At 42.1% G+C, this 16,014-nt stretch overlaps 1 protein-coding gene across 1 annotated transcript in view; it reads left to right on the top strand.

Annotated features, from left to right (window-relative positions):
- Positions 1-2,983: 2,983 nt before the first annotated feature.
- ZCWPW2 (zinc finger CW-type and PWWP domain containing 2) overlaps positions 2,984-16,014 on the top strand; it is a 46,278-nt gene continuing 33,247 nt past the window's right edge. The window contains exons 1-2 of the mRNA XM_060281055.1: positions 2,984-3,270; positions 4,305-4,464. Of these exons, the coding sequence (XP_060137038.1) occupies positions 2,984-3,270; positions 4,305-4,464 (447 nt within the window). The remainder of the gene's footprint in view (positions 3,271-4,304; positions 4,465-16,014) is intronic.

Here is a 16,014-nt window from a genome sequence, read left to right as displayed (position 1 = left end):
AAAGGCGTAAATATTATTTGCAGCAAGACAACATTTTAATAATAATAATAATAATAATAATAATAATAATAATAATAATAGGCATAGTGCTTGGGAGACCATGGTGCAAGTCTCCCCTCAGCCATAAAGCTTGCTAGGTGACCTTGGGCCAGTCACCATTTCTCAGCCTAGCCTACCTCCCAAGGTTGTTGTGAGGATTGAAATAGAGAGGAGGAGGAGGCAAACCTTGAGCTCCTTGGGAGAAAAGGCAGCGTAGAAATGTAATGAACACCAACACCCATAGCACTCACGGGTCAATGCCCAGGAAAATGCTTGGGCAAACTAGTGTTTCTCTCTCATATTATATATATATATATATACACACACACACACACACACACACACACACACACTGTATTTATTTATTTATTTATTTATTTGGTTTTTCAGATTAAAGTTCTACTATCACATATCCAACATACAACATAAAAACAAGATTCCAAAGAATCTCCTGGACTTCCCTCCTCCCCTTTGTGGGTCCTATTGTAAATCATTTCCTCCTGCATCTTTTATAATAATCTGAATCTTTTACATCCCCATTATGTCCAAAATTCACCATTAAACTACAAGTGTTATTCCAATCCTACTAACAATTTAAGCTGCTTACAATGATTTTTAAGATAAATTATAAGTTTTCCCCATTCCTTATTTAAATTATTTTGGACTTCTGATTGTTCTGGTCAAAAAAAAGAAAAGGGCAAACTAGTGTGTTTTAAGCATGGGCTAGAAACACTATGTAGTTGTTGGAGCTAACCTTACCTTGGCTAGGAGAGTATTTCACAAGGTAGCTTCCACCACAGAAAAGGCTCTCCTGGTTTCCATAGTTTGGTGCACAATCAGAAAAGTGTCAGCTGAAGATATTGGTGAACGGTGGCAGGTCTATATAAAAGAAGGTGTTCTCTCATGTAACATGACCCAAGTTACTACAAGTGAGCCATTCAGATGCCACAAACAGGCCATTGGCATACTATTAAAAATAATAATAGTGGCTTTTATTTTGATGCTGAGGATGCATGGAAGTTGTAAAAAACTTACATGTGTGAGCAGCACCAGTAAATGGTGCACCCTAAATCACCCGAGTTCCCAGGATAAAAACCCTTCTAGAAACTCCTGAAATCACCTGGCTTGTTTTAAACCAGTCTTCCACAAGCTGATGTTTTCCAGGTCTATTGGAATCCGTCCCAGCCATCGTAAAAACTTCCAAACATGTCGGCTTGGTCATGTGGGAGGGGGGGGCAATTGAGCCCAAGGCTTGCAGCTTATTCATGTTAATGCTATACTTGTCATATTGCAGCAAGAGATCTTGGCTGGATCATCTGTGCAACCAAGTTCCACACAAGGAAGTCAATCAGGCAGGTGGTCGCTGCAGAAAACCATTTCCCAAGCCCTAAACTCGACATGTTTTCTGAGCATAAGGCTGGCAAGGCCCCTTGTGCTGCAGTTCCCAAGCACCTGGCAACCGGCTGGGTGGGACAACTTACCTGCCAGTTGCCAGATGTCAATATGACATCAGATGACTGGCAGGTGAGTTGACTGCCCACCTGTCAAAGTTGACCCGCAGGGATGGGGACAGATGACAATGTGGCCCACCAGGCCAAAACCAAGGCTTAGCACGGTATTTTAATATAACCAGTGAGTTGAAAAGTACAGCTTGAATTTGCAGCTTGCAGATTGACAACCTAAATACACTCCTAAGAGAGAATTTATTTATTTTTTGGTATAGAATGTTCATTCCCCTCTTTTGTGGTATTGAAATGGTAGACAAAATATGAAAGTGATACACCTCTTGCCCACCAGTTTTTGAGTTTCGCAGTCTCTCTTCACTGAGCTGTGGTCTCTGTACCAGTCATTTGTACTCATTTTGTCTCAGCTGGGACTTCACCTGCTTTACTACTACCAGTATCTCTAGTCTCTTGTGTCCTAGCTTTCTGCTAACCAAGGATTCCACTTTCTCTGGCTAGAACCTCATATAATGACCCTGTTTCTATAATCCTTTTTGGCCTACAATAGTCATGGTTTTTAGTGAGCAATGGCCACACAGGCATCAGTATGTAATGAAGATCAATCCCTGCAGATCACCGTTTGCTAAGGCAAGGGCGAGGACCCTCTGTGGTTCTCCAGATATTTGAGTTCAATATCTGGAGTTCAACTCCCATGAGCCACAGCCAGTGTGGCCAATGGTCAGGGACTATGGGAATTGTAGTCCAAAACATCTGCCATAGATCGGAGAAGTCTAGTGATACCTTAAAGGCAAACAAATTTTATTATGGCATAAGCTGTCATAGACTAGAGCCCACTTCATCAGATGCATGGAGCAATGCTCCCCCATTTACCATATGCATATAAAACATGATTGCAAAGGAAGGGAAAACGTAAAGGTTGGGGTTAAATGGCAATATAATGCAAATACTAGACAACTGAGTTAGAGATTATATGCAAAATGACTTTTCACAGAAACAGTAAGTAATTGGTTGTTATAACAACCAACAGCCTGTGGAGGGTTGCAGGATTTTCATCCTTGTGCTAAGGGAAGGAAGGTGTCGGTGCAGTCATTTACTATTCACAGTCTTCATTTCTAGGAATGGTATAGTGATGAAGGGTTGTTGGCATTTAATTTTGGTATCTACTTTGTTCTTTTAAAGTTCACCCCTTCCTCACCCCTTTCACATAATTTTTCTTCATAAATGTTTTGACTAGTAGATGTTCTAGTTTACCCTGGAAATAGGTCGATATGTGCTAATTTTCTGCAGTTTCCATCAAGCTCCAGTCAACAATCACTTGCTTTTGAGAGCTTAGCTAGGGCTTTATGATTAACGGAGTTTAATAGTAGCTATTTGTTTTGGGGCTTTTGGATTTGTGTTAATTTGATCCTGTTCTATTCTTTATATTTCAGGCACAAGTATTCATCAAGTGGTGACCTGTAAGAGTGAAGATCCTATATTATATGGATTCTATAACAGAACCTAATTTTTATTTAGATAAAGTATGGGTGCAGTGTGAGAACAGCAACTGTTTAAAATGGAGACTCTTACCACGTGATGATGCAACGCATATTGCTCCTAATGAACCATGGTATTGTTATATGAATCCTGATCCTTGGTTTAACAACTGTTCTGTTTCTGAAGAACATTTTCCAGGGGAGTCTCAGTTTCAAAAACATGGATTAAAATATGTGTATTCAAAGCTTCCCCTAGGAAGCTTAGTTTTGGTGAAAATTTACCCATGGCCAAGGTAAGGTTTTAAAAAGTTAACATTTAATTGCAGGTAACACAGATTCGCTGTATATTTTGAATGCAGTAGTCTGAGAAGACATAAAAACAAATCCTAGCCTTGAAGAATGGGGGACAAAACAATTTTCCATTCTACTCCAGTTATTCTGTTCTGATATTGTCTCAGGAGGCCTAGTTAAAAAGTATACCAAAACAGTATGCTTCAGAAAGAAATAGGAGAAAGTGGAAAACAAGTTTGTTTGTTTGTTTGTTTTTAAAAAAGATTGTTCATGATAAGCACAAGCAAATCTTACCTCCAAACTTGTGACAAGAACAGGGAAAGCAAGTAGAGGAGCAATCCTAAACTCCCCATAAGGCTGGCTAAAGAGTCATAGGAAGTGACAGAAATGCTGCTCCACCAGCAGAAAGGGCGTTGTGCCAGCAGGTCAGCCCTGGAGGTTCCACGCCAGTGTACCTGTGGAAAGTTCCATGGGTGTAAATGTATCACTAGCTTTGTTCCCACTAGTGGTGGGCTCCAAAATGGGGTATTCCAACAGCTTGTCAGGCATGGGCTTGGACCTGGATGACTTAAGTATTCCTCATTCTCCCAACATGCTCCCAAAGTGAGCATTTAACTATGACAGTTGAGGAGCTGGCATGGTTATTTTAGGATTTCATTTTATTTTTTTACAACATTATGAAAGCATCCATGTACACACAGCTCCTGCCTGGCCATGCCAAACTAGCAGACTGTGGATTTGTGAATGCTGTACTTCAGATCCCCATCAAGTACATAGGATTGCTCTGCAATGTGCCTTTACAGTATTTTGAAAGACAAGTTATTAAAGATCTCTGTGCTGGTGTGTGAGTGTGTGTGTGTGTGTGTGTGTGTGTGAGAGAGAGAGAGAGAGAGAGAGAGAGAGAGAGAGAGAGAGAGAGAGAGAGAGAGAGAAGTTGCCAGTTATTGATGTTTCTGAGTAAAAAAAAATTCAGAGCATATGTATTATATGCTTTTTCTTTCCCTGAACTGATTTTTTAAAAACATTTTATTTTAAGATGGCCTGCCATTCTTTGTCCTGATCCTACTAATGGACAGTATGTAACATACGACTCGGATGGAGATGTTGAAAGTCATCATGTAGAATTCCTGGGAAAACCCCATTCTAGGATCTGGGCTGCTATAAAAAACATTAGCATTTATCCTAGCTCATTTAAGGTAGGAGCTTTTAAAACTGTATTTTTTTCTTATTGATCATAACTTTAAAACTACATACAGTAATACATATCTTATAGGTATGAACTTCCCCCATAACTTTAAAAAAAACAACACCTAATAGAAGCAGAATGTTGGGATGCTGAAAATTTAGAATTGTCAACAAATTCTTTAGGGTTATACAGAACACCCAGAAGCATTACCTCTAACTTATAGATTCTAATGTACGGCAGCTGACACCTACCACTTGAATGGTCAGCAATGTAATTTTTTGAAATAACTAGTTTTTATTTCTTTATTTATTGCTTGCTTTATTCTAGGCATTTGTACCCCGACAGCTGATGAATTATTAGGCCAAAATTCCACCAATCCTCTCTTTGAGGTAGCTGGAGAAATGAATTTGGTTTCTCCCTTTCTCCAAAGGATGGTTGATATTGTTGGAAATGACTTCACCACCCATATGTTAAATAATACACAGATTCAAACTTGCAAGAATCACAGTTCTGTTTGGTGGCTGTAGATTTAGTTTAAAAATTCCATGTACTTCTGTATGGAAAACGTTCTGCTTTTATAAACCTTAAGAAATCTATGTAAATGGCATACGTATATTGAGCTAATAATGTGAAGCCTGTTGGGCCTGATTTACCTGGTGGGGTCTGTAAATATACCAAATTCTAAATTGGTCTAAAGAAAATTGCCACAGGTGCAGCAACTTTCACGAAAACTACAGATGCACTTTATTCAGGAGTGCCAAGGAAGGCAATCTTTCACTGGTTTGGTGAGGTTCTGAGCAGCGTTTAAAAGGTTATTAAGATTCTCATGTCCCATCGTTGAGGGCTTTGGCAGCAACTGTGGGCAAAAAAAGGAAGATAGGATATGCACAGGTTGATTTTTGAAGCAGAGTTTTTGCCAGGATTACAACAGTATATAGAGAAGCTACATACTGGGTGCTCTGTGCAATGCCTATTTGCAGTATTTAGTTATGAAATATGACAGGGGTGCAATGGTTTGGCAAGTGTTTGTCAACCTTTAGAAATCTGAGACATATTTGGAAACCTGAGATGATTCCCTGTAACAAGATTGCTCTAGCATTGCAGTCAGGCTCTGGTGCTTCATAAGGCAATACAGGACTAAGACGTGGGGCATTTTTGCTGATCCTAGAACTTCATCCTCACCATCTGGATTTGGCTTAAAAGACCAAGGAAAAGTATGGGAGCATGGAGGGTAAGTTGTAAGTAAGCACAATTTGTGATATTGCATTACATCAGTATGGTGTGCATCCATTATGTGGTATATCAGCCTTCCAGTTTCCTAGCTTTGTGGAGCCAACATGAGAGAGCCTTAAATCTGGTCCTAAACTGGATTTTAAAAATAATGATGATGAAGAAGAAATAGTAACAGACAGAGTCACAGTAATGTGGTACTCTTGTAACCCCAGACAAACATTTATTTCAAGCTCATACTGTGGCAAGAAGTTGAAGCGGAGGAGAGCAACCAGCCTTAGCTTGCAGTTTGTCTAGATAAATTCTAAAACTGGAGAATTACAGTTCATTCACTACCTTTAATGCACAAGATTTGACTTTTGGAATTCAGAACATGCTTTGCTCATCTAGGCCAACAGCAGATAGATGTCCCAATTATATAACTTTATTCCAACGGAGATTAGGCAATCCTCATCTCTTGTTAACTTTAAATTAGCTTAAAGACGCAGGTTTATTTCATTTTATGTAAAAAAAATTATATACCACCCTTTGCTAAAAGGCCACAGGGTGCTTTACTGCACAGTATCATGTTAGCATAATTTAGATACATAAAATAATGTCCACAAAATACAAAAAAAGAGTTATATAACTGCTTCATAATAATAAATACATAGTTGGCCACAGTGTTTAATTATTCACAATGTCAACACAGCAAGAATCCACAACTCAACCCCTCCCTGCAAAATACAAGAGTCTAATAACATATTGTTATTTACCCATCTCGGGTTCAACTGTAAAATATAACATGTTTAACAACAGTAGTATAACTATAGAAAAGCCTTTTAACCTAAGATATTGAATGCGGTTCTTCTGGGCTGTTCTGCTAGACAAATGCCTCACAAGACGAATTTTTCGCAAGACGAATGCGTTTTGCGATTTCAATGGAGACTCGCAAGACGAAGTTTCCTATGGCGCGCTTCGCAAGACGAATTTTTCGTCCCATAGGGTGCCTCGCAAGACAATTTTTTAAATTCATCTTGCGAGGCACCCTATGGGAAACCGCACTTCAATGTGTTCCTAACGAATTTTTCGCTATACGAAACGACTCACGGGACGAATTAAATTAGTCTTGCGAGGCACCACTGTATGTGGCTTTTTGTTTCGGTATGCTGGACTAAATGGTTTTGGGATGGAATTGGATACATTAAACTGTTTAAAATAATGTTGCTGATGGATTTTATGGACATGTATTTGTTTATGGTTGTAAACTGTCAGGGGGACTCCCTACAGGGAGCCTCCCCCGGTCATCCTGACCAGCACTTCGCCCAGCAACAGCGCTAGCAGCGGGTCAGGAGGAGAGAATGAGGAATGGAGTGGTATGGAGGGAGGGCTCAGTGAGGTGTCCGAGCCCTGGCAACGCTCTGGGGAACAGAGCGGGCAGGAAGGGCTCAGAGACGCGTCAGAGCCTTGGCAGCGCTCTGGTCGAAGGAAAGCGGGTGAGGGACTCAGTGAGACATTGGAGCCCAGGTATCGCCCCAGCCAGCAAGAGGGGAGACCTCTCCTTCCGGTGCCCGAATTGAGGCACACGCCCACATGTAGGGCTAAGGGGCGGCATTTCGGGGTGCCCAGGCTTTTATGCTGGCCCCGAAGCAGACGGAAGCCATTGCCAGATTCTGAAAGTGACTAGGTGGTCATGTTTTCTGCTTTCTCTGCACTGTAAATAGTATGCACAATAAAACTCTTAAAGACAGCACGGACTGGAGCATCATTACTCGAGAGTAGCCGCAACAACCCCCTGACATAAACCATTTGGGGAAACAATCTTGCCTAAAAAGCAGTCTAAACGTCTATAAAATAAAGGATGAATTAATCTGTCAACATGTAATGGTGCTGGTTGCTTTCTCATGAGTAAGGCACTCCAAACTCTGTGTCTGGTATTTACAGAGTTTTATCATATACATATGTACAAGACAGAGCATCAAAATGCATGACCGTTCAGTCCGAGTCAGAAACCGGAAGTGCCGCATGGCCGGACTTCCGCCAGCAAAACACCCTTGGTGCCTTGAATCTCCTTCTCTCCTCGTGACGCTTCTCCCCTCTACACTGCTGGGGTGATGGGGCTAGTGGAGCACTCCTCCCCCCTGAGCTGCTCAGCTGTTGAGCCGGCGCTGTCTCCCCCGAAGCCTCCCCTTCCCCAGGGCTCTGGTCTGACACTCCAACCCCCCCCCCCGGACACCTTGCACTCTCAGCATCCCTAAGCTGCTGCTCTGCTTCCTCTTGCTCTGCACCACTTTCCAGAGGATGTTGCAAGGCGCTAACATCCCGGGCTGCTTCCACCTCAGAGAGCCCTGGTCCCACCTTCCTGGACTCTCCGCTGACCCCTGGTGGTCCCCTGACACAACATACCTTTACTAACAGTTTTGAGCAAGTTAGCTGTCTACCAACAGATGGATTTTCCATACACATGCTAGCTCATTAATAGGGTGTCTATTTTGCATTTACGGATTTGGTTTCTACTAGTCACAAGGGCTATATGTTAGCTTCAGGATCAGAGGCTGTGTATACATTTTGTTTCCTCATTTGCACATTGTTGTACATGTTAGAACAGTTGCATATGTTTCCACATCACCTGCTGTAAGTCCGCATCTGTGGCTGGAGAGGGTTTTGAGGAATATATTTCAATATATTTCCGGAGTCCCAATTCAATTTATGTGGTTAGTTGCATCACAGTTGGGAAGTTTTGATTGTAACCACTTTCCCATTCAATCTGATGAAAAAACTGTAATGGTTTTAAGTTGATTTCACCACTCACTTGTGTTGAGCGATTGTGGTGTGATGTTCTTTTACCTCCTTAATATTCAGCTGTCAGCAATGGTTTCCAAATAGCAAATGTCAAGATCCATTCACTTTTTTATGTTATCAAAGTTAAGTGTTAGTTTTGGTACAACATAAAAATGCTGCTCAAATCTTTTCTTTTGCTCCTTTTAGTGTGGGTAAAGTTTCTTCCTATTTATTGTATGAACTCTTCTGTAGCTAAATCTCCTGCCAATCATTTAGTAGTTTGATAAAACGCCCTTAAATCTCCTCTTATTTCTGCCATTTCCACTTCAAATGCCTGCCTATCAATAAATGCTCTTCTGTCCTCTGATTGATCTTTTAAACTCCATCATATTTTTTTCTTTATTCTTCCTTTCATTCTCTACTTTCTTTTTATGTGACATTGCAAATCTACTCCTTTCTTCTTCGCTTACCAAATTCAAGGACAGTCACTGTTGACTAAAGAAATGACTGATGACTGTTCTCAGGCCTTTTCCATGTCATTATCTGAGAGACGGAAAAGCCTGAAAGCAGATATACACAGTCAGTCTTTATTTGGCTGTTGTCATACTGTCTCCACTCAAGGCCATAATCTTATAGCTCTATTTGCAGGAAGTAAATGTGGCTTAGCTTCAGCTGCACCAGCTTACAGTCTTTGTCCAACCTTTCTTGGAACATGCACTAGGCTAATGATCTATTGGTTTCACAAATTTGTGTATTCATAAGCCATATTTTAGGACAGGAATGCCCAACCTCTGGAAATGCAGGTTCACATTAAGAATTATGTAGAAGAGGGAATTTCAGCAGATGCAAGTTGTACTGCCATAGCACTGCAGGTGTTTGAAAAGCTTTGTCGCTTGAAATGCCCCAATGCTAAAATGCTTGTTATCACTGCTTTTAAAAGTTTCCTGGCTTTCTTTAGGCAGCTACACCAAAAGCTGGATATGAATACAGTAATGTGTGTGTGTGTGCGTGTGTGCGCGCGCGTGTGTGTATGTGTATTGGCGGCACAACATTTGACCTCTGCCGTAACCCTCTCTCTGAATCCTATTTTCAGGACATTCCTCTTTGGGAGAGCTTTTTGATTATGTATTATAGGGAAATGGTTGTGATTCTCTGTCTCAACATGTAATAAACAGATGACTTAACGGCCAGCTAGGTATGGGTTGGGGGTAAGCTTCTACTGTTGAAGGAATACTCTAGCTCAGGCATCTCCAAACTTTGGCCCTCCAGATGTTTTGGACTACAATTCCCATCACCCCTGACCACTGGTCCTGTTAGCTAGGGATCATGGGAGTTGTAGGCCAAAACATCTGGAGGGCCGCATTTTGGGGATGCCTGCTCTAGCTGAATGGGTAACCATAAACAATTATAGGTAGGTAGCCATGTTGGTCTGCCATAGTCAAAACAAAATTTTAAAAATCCTTCCAGTAGCACCTTAGAGACCAACTACCGTGTTTCCCCCTTTTTAAGACACCGTCTTATAACTTTTTTCCCCTCAAAAAACACAGGGTGGCTTACTTTCGGTGGGATGTCTTATTTTTTATTACCGGTACGGTTTTTACGGTTCAGGGCGCTGGCTCAGGGCGCTGCTGGGCTGTCTTGAGTGCTCGGCGCTGCAGCAGCCCCCAGTTCCGGGTGGCGGGGTGGCAGGCGTCTTTGGCCGGGCCAGGCAGAGGCCGCTGGCTCATGCGCTCCGCCTGCCGCTGCAGGGCGCTCCAAGCTCCTTGGCCGGGCCAGGCAAGGAAGAAGCAGTGAGCCCAGCAGTGGCGGCAAGCACGGAAGCGGCAGGGATGGCGGTGGACGAGAAGGCAGAGCGCGGGGCTGCAGCCAGCAAGGCGGGGGCGCGATCAGCTGTTAAGCGGAGCTCTTGGAGCGCCTCTTCATAGCTGATCGCGCTCCTGCAGTGCTGGCTGCATGGAGTGACTCTGTGAGTGGAGGTGCCTGTGGAGGTTGGTTTCCGCGGCACGGAAGTATGGCTTATTTTCGGGGTATGTCTTGTATTTCTCAAATACTTAAAAACCCTGCCATGGCTTACTTTATGACTACGTATTAAAAAGGGGGAAACAGGGTAATACCAATGACAAACTTAGTTGGTCTCTAAGGTGCTACTGGAAGGAATTTTTATATTTTGCGGCTTCCGATTCGTTGCGCTGGTGAAGTTGGACGCAGGGACTTCGTGCTCTGAAGTCCCTGGCTTCGTGGAGGGGGGGGAAGTCCGCAGAGCGAGCGGACTCCCCGAAAAAACACCGGGTAGAGAGTCCCGGTGACATAGTGCCCAGCTGTTTGCTCCGGACGCGAATCCTCTGCTGCCCGAGAGCTCAGTAGAGCAATCGAGAGCCAGCAGAGTGGAGTCGCGGGAGCCATTTTTGGGTTTCATCTTACCTCCTTGAAGTGAAGCTCCGAGTCCTCAGCCTGCAAGCGGCGGATTCTTCCAAGGAAATAAAAGACTTCTTCAAAGTAAGTCAAATCTCCATTCGGATCTTAAAAATTTTAAATTTGAAGATAGGAAGAGATTCTAAAGTAACGGAAGCCGATCTCTTCCAAATGGACAATCGGGAGGCGCATTAAATATTCCCAAGCCGAAAAGGGAAAACTTCTTTCAAGATTGCGGACCCGAGAGAAAGAAAGACTTTTCCAAACCTCCCCAGCCCCCGGTGTCGTTGCCCCTTGAGGTTCAGCAGCAACAAGGGGGAGGACGCTTTGACAGCTGTCAAAAGCTGTCAAATTGTTAAAGGACTAAGAAAGACGATTTTATTCCTGTGAATTGGAAAAATTGATTCAAAAGGTTTTAAAAGGATTTAAGTGGACTGTAAATTTGAAATCTGATGAGGTTAAAGACAAAGGATAAGAACAGCCAAGATGGAGCCGACAACGTGGTAGAGAGGAATTTTCCAGTACCCTTCTGCCCTTATCTCTGGTCTGCCTGTGGTCAAGTGAACTATGAAAACAAAATTCTCTCGAGCTTTCCAGGAGGCTGTGCTGGGCTATCTACAAACATGGGAAGATATTTACAAGGAAAGGCAATGCTTCAATCCAACAGAAAAGGAGAATGAGGTGCAAGAGCAAGATTTAGAGGACAATTTTGATTATGAGATTGTGTGTGAGGAGCAACAATTTGAGGATAATTTGGAGACTGATTCAGACCATAAAAATATGTGTTTGATGATGAAAAACAAAGATCAGAACAAAGAGATGAGGCCGACAAGGAGAAGCAAAGTGAAGAGAAGATTGATGGAAGTGAAAATCCTGGAGAGACTGAAATGTTGAATGGTGTTAGTGAAGGGAGGGAAAGGCAGAAAGAGGGAGGAGCAGAGGTCTGGAAGTGGATGTGGGAAAGAATTGGTGTGGGGTAAAAATTTTAGTTTAAGGTACTTTTTTTGGTTTATGAACAACGGTGTCGGAATCTTGGCCTGTTAAAGGATATGCTGATCCAATTGGGAGGGGGGACATTGGGGGGGGGAAGGAGAGATTTTTATAGTTTAAGGTTAAGAGCTTTCTGGAGGGAGTAAAAAGAATGGCTGAGGAAATGTGCTTAGAGTTTGTTTTTGAATAATTTTGGTGATCAGGAGGTGTTTGGGTGGAAAACTGCCTGTCTCCCCCTTCTTACTCTTGGTACCCAGTGGCAGGGGGTGCCTTGAGGGGAGAGGGAAGGGTGGAGGGAAACCCAGACACAAAAATGGAACCTTTTGACTGCTGGACTCCTCGGGCTACCCCAGTGGCAGGGGGGGGGGGCTCAGAGGGGGACAGCATGAAGAAGGAGGAGGATTGTATTAATATTATAAGAATAAGATTCTGAATTGGATTAGAAAACCCGCCATAACTATGTAAAGAGGTTGGGAAATCCAGGAGGAGGAGAGTCGTGGAAGCCATTAATATTTTTCCTTTTTCCTTTTTTCCCCCTCTTCTTTCCTTCCCCCCCCTTTTTTATATTTTTGCTTTTTTTTTTCCTTTTTTCCTTGTTTTTCTTTTTTCCAGTACAGTGAAGAAATAGCTGGGGGATAAGCCAATCCCCAGAGATCCTCCGCCTTTGTCCTCTCAGTGGCAGGGGGGGATGAGGGGGGAGGAAGGAGGGGGGAGGTCAAACCCAGCTTAAAATGGACCCCTTTGTTCCCCAATACCCATGGGGCTCACTGGTGGCAGAGGTGGGCTTGTGGGTGGAGGGAAAATGAAGGGACAGAGTTTATGTTGTATACTTTGTATGTGTTTTCTTTTTCTAAAAATTAATAAAAATTATTTTTTTTAAAAAAGGAATTTTTATATTTTGCATAAACAATTATACTTTTGCAGCAGAATTCTGAAATATATTGCTCCAGAATTAATAGCACAGGTAACAGCTTATTATTTTATAGTTTTTAGGCCAAGCTTCCTCAACCTCAGCCCTCCAGATGTTTTGAGACTACAATTCCCATCATCCCTGACCACTGGTCCTGCTAGCTAGGGATCATGGGAGTTGCAGGCCAAAAAACATCTGGAGGGCCGAGGTTGAGGAAGCCTGTTTTAGGCTATACTGTACAGTTATTGGAATGGCTCCTCAAATGTATCCAAGCAATAGTGCTACATTTTGATGGCAGAAATGAGGGTGGTTACAGAGCCTAGTTGTAGGGTTCATAGATGATTCAGACAGCTTCTAAACACAGGATGATGCTCTGTTGATCAAGAAGTGGCTCTGCTTCAGGCATCCCCAAACTTCGGCCCTCCTTTTGAACTACAATTCCCAGCATCCCTGACCACTGGTCCTCTTAGCTAGGGATCATGGGAATTGTAGGCCAAAACATCTGGCGGGCCGCAGTTTGGGGATGCTGCTCTACTTCATAAGCAGACAAGCCTGCTATTAAGATTAACTCAGATATAATTACCACAAATTGCACTTGAACCAAAGCCTGCTTGACATTGTGAATTCCTTTGTTGGCTTCTGAAATTAGCCTGTTCCTGATATTTTTCTTTATCCCCAAGGGATTTACTGTCTTCACAGATATGAAAACACCACAGAATAATAACAAAGCACACTATAGTGAAAACAACAACAAGTAAACATTCATGTCTTTTAATTACTGGCCAGAATAATTGCACATGCATAAAGTAGATTAGTCTTAAAAATAGAGCTGGCAGAGATAAAATGTGAAACCTAGAAACATTACCAATTAATAAATTTCATGTTCATGTACCAATTAATACTTTTCATAGATATTTAGAAATGGTAGTCTGTCTTAAAGTTTTTATGTGTTTATATGCCTACCACATTTTTAAACTTAAAATCCATTGTTGTATATTGTTTTAAATGTTTGTTTTGCCTTTCGGATTGTAGTTCCATTTGGGTATCACAAGCTGGTCTCTGACTGTAATAAATTTCATGTTCATGTACATAATTTTCAGAGATATTTAGAAATTGTTATCCTAGGGGGCTTCCGGTCTAGCGCCAGCGCCGTCCGGTGGGGTCTGCTTCGAGCTCCGAGGCGGCCCGTCTTTGCGAGGGGGGGGAAGCAGCGGGAGCGACGCTGCACCCCATAGAACCCAGTGTCGAGCGTCACTGGGGCAAATGCTCAGCGGAGCCCCAATTCCGACTCCCCAGCTCGCCGGCATGCTCTAATAAGAGCGCCGATGCAGGAAGGGTTGAAGTCGTGGGGGCCATTTTGAGCACGATCGTTGCCCTCGCGGAGGGAAGCTCCGAACCGGAGGCGGAGAGCGCTGGATACCTTCCAAAGAAGGGCTGAAAAGATTGGGAACCGTGAGTAAAAGGACTTAAAAACTCTTAATTGACCTTAAATTTGGAACGGGGGTGAGACCTATAAACGGAAGCCGATCTCCCCCCACTGATGAAAAGAAGAAGCAGTAAAAGGAGAATTACCCGATGCCAGGGAAAGGAAGCTTGTAGCATAAACAACTCCAAGGATTGAAAAAATAAAATAAAATTCTCCCCCAGAGGCAGGGCAAAGGGGGAGAACTGTATTAAGGTTGGAAAACCCCTGCAAACAGTGGAAGTTAAAGAGAGAAGCCCCTCCCCCTCTCCCGAAAGCGGCAACCCGGACAGAACAGCAAGCGGATGGGGAGGATATAAAAGAAATAGTGGAATGGACTTTTAGAGGAATGGACTTAATGCATCCAGTTGGCAGAAATCGGAATAGCCACAATTGGTGACCACTTCCTGTTATTCAAGTTCTGCTCTGTCCTTGAAGAGCTGGGAAAATGTCAACAATGGACTATGCACCTGGTTTCCAGAGAAAAGTCTTGAGACTCTTGTGGGAAATAAAAATTAGCATGGATAAGACTCAACAGCAAATGGAAATAACAAATCAGGATGTACAGAAACAGGACATAAGTGAATCAACAGTGAAAGAGATGATAGGACATATGAATCGAACTACAATTTAATCAAAGAAGACGAGGATGGTGTAGATATGCAAGAGGAGAAAGATCAAATTCGGATTTGGAATACCCCTCCTTTTGAGGGGGTGGAACTAGAGCTGTCTGAGGGGAAGAAAACACACAAGGAAAACAATGTGCAAGCAAGATGGGAACATTGGGGGGAGGCCAGAGACATTTGGGTTGTAAAACATGTTAAGAAAGGGGAGGGATGTTATTCATATTATCAATAGAATTTTTATTGGTGGATATCAAAAATGAGGAGGAAATTGAAGGAATTAATGTGAAAGATAAAAATTTGAAGATAAAGGCTTTTGCGGATGATATGATTGTAATGTTAGAAGAACCAGAGATTTCAATCAAAAAATTAGAGGAGATATTAAATCTTTTTGAAGGAATATCAGGATTAAAGATTAATGAAAAAAAGACAAAAATGATGCTGAAAAATATGGGACAATTGGACAAGAGCAAATTGCAACAAATTTCAAATTGGGAAATTGTGAATAAATTTAAATATTTGGGTATTACAATTAGTACAAACAATATAGATTTATATGAGAACAATTATGGAAAATTATGGAGGGAGATAAAGAAAGATTTGGCGAGATGGAGGGGTTTAAATCTCTCCTTCTCAGGCAGGATAGCAACAATAAAGATGGCAATTCTACCAAAAGTTCTATTTTTATTCCAAATGTTACCTATATTAGGAGAAAAGAAGATTTTTGAAGAATGGAGGAGAGATTTAAGTAAGTTTATATGGTTGGACAAGAAACCAAGGATCCAGTACAAACTACTCACGGATGTTAAAGATAGAGGGGGTGGGGGGTCCCAGATTTGAGACTTTATTACGCATCGTCGTGTATGTGCTGGCTCAAGGATTGGCTAATATTAGAAGATGAAGAGTTATTAGAGGTGGAAGGATTTAGAAATGTTGGGGGTTGGCATACATATTTATTAGAATTAGAGAAAGGGAAAAATAAACAATTTAGTAACCATGTGATTAAAAAATCAATATTCAAGATTTGGAAAGAATTTAAAAATTTAATGGAACCGAAGGTACCATGGTGGGCCTCGCCTTTCGAGATGACAGCCCTAGGGAGAAGGTGGAAAAAAGGAAGATGGTTGACGTATCAAGAGATTTTGGTGAGTGAAGAGGGACAACGGAAATTAA

The sequence above is a fragment of the Zootoca vivipara genome, chromosome 12 (genome assembly GCF_963506605.1).
Source record: "Zootoca vivipara chromosome 12, rZooViv1.1, whole genome shotgun sequence".
Lineage (NCBI taxonomy): Eukaryota > Metazoa > Chordata > Lepidosauria > Squamata > Lacertidae > Zootoca > Zootoca vivipara.
This window is presented reverse-complemented; position numbering and strand designations above follow the sequence as displayed.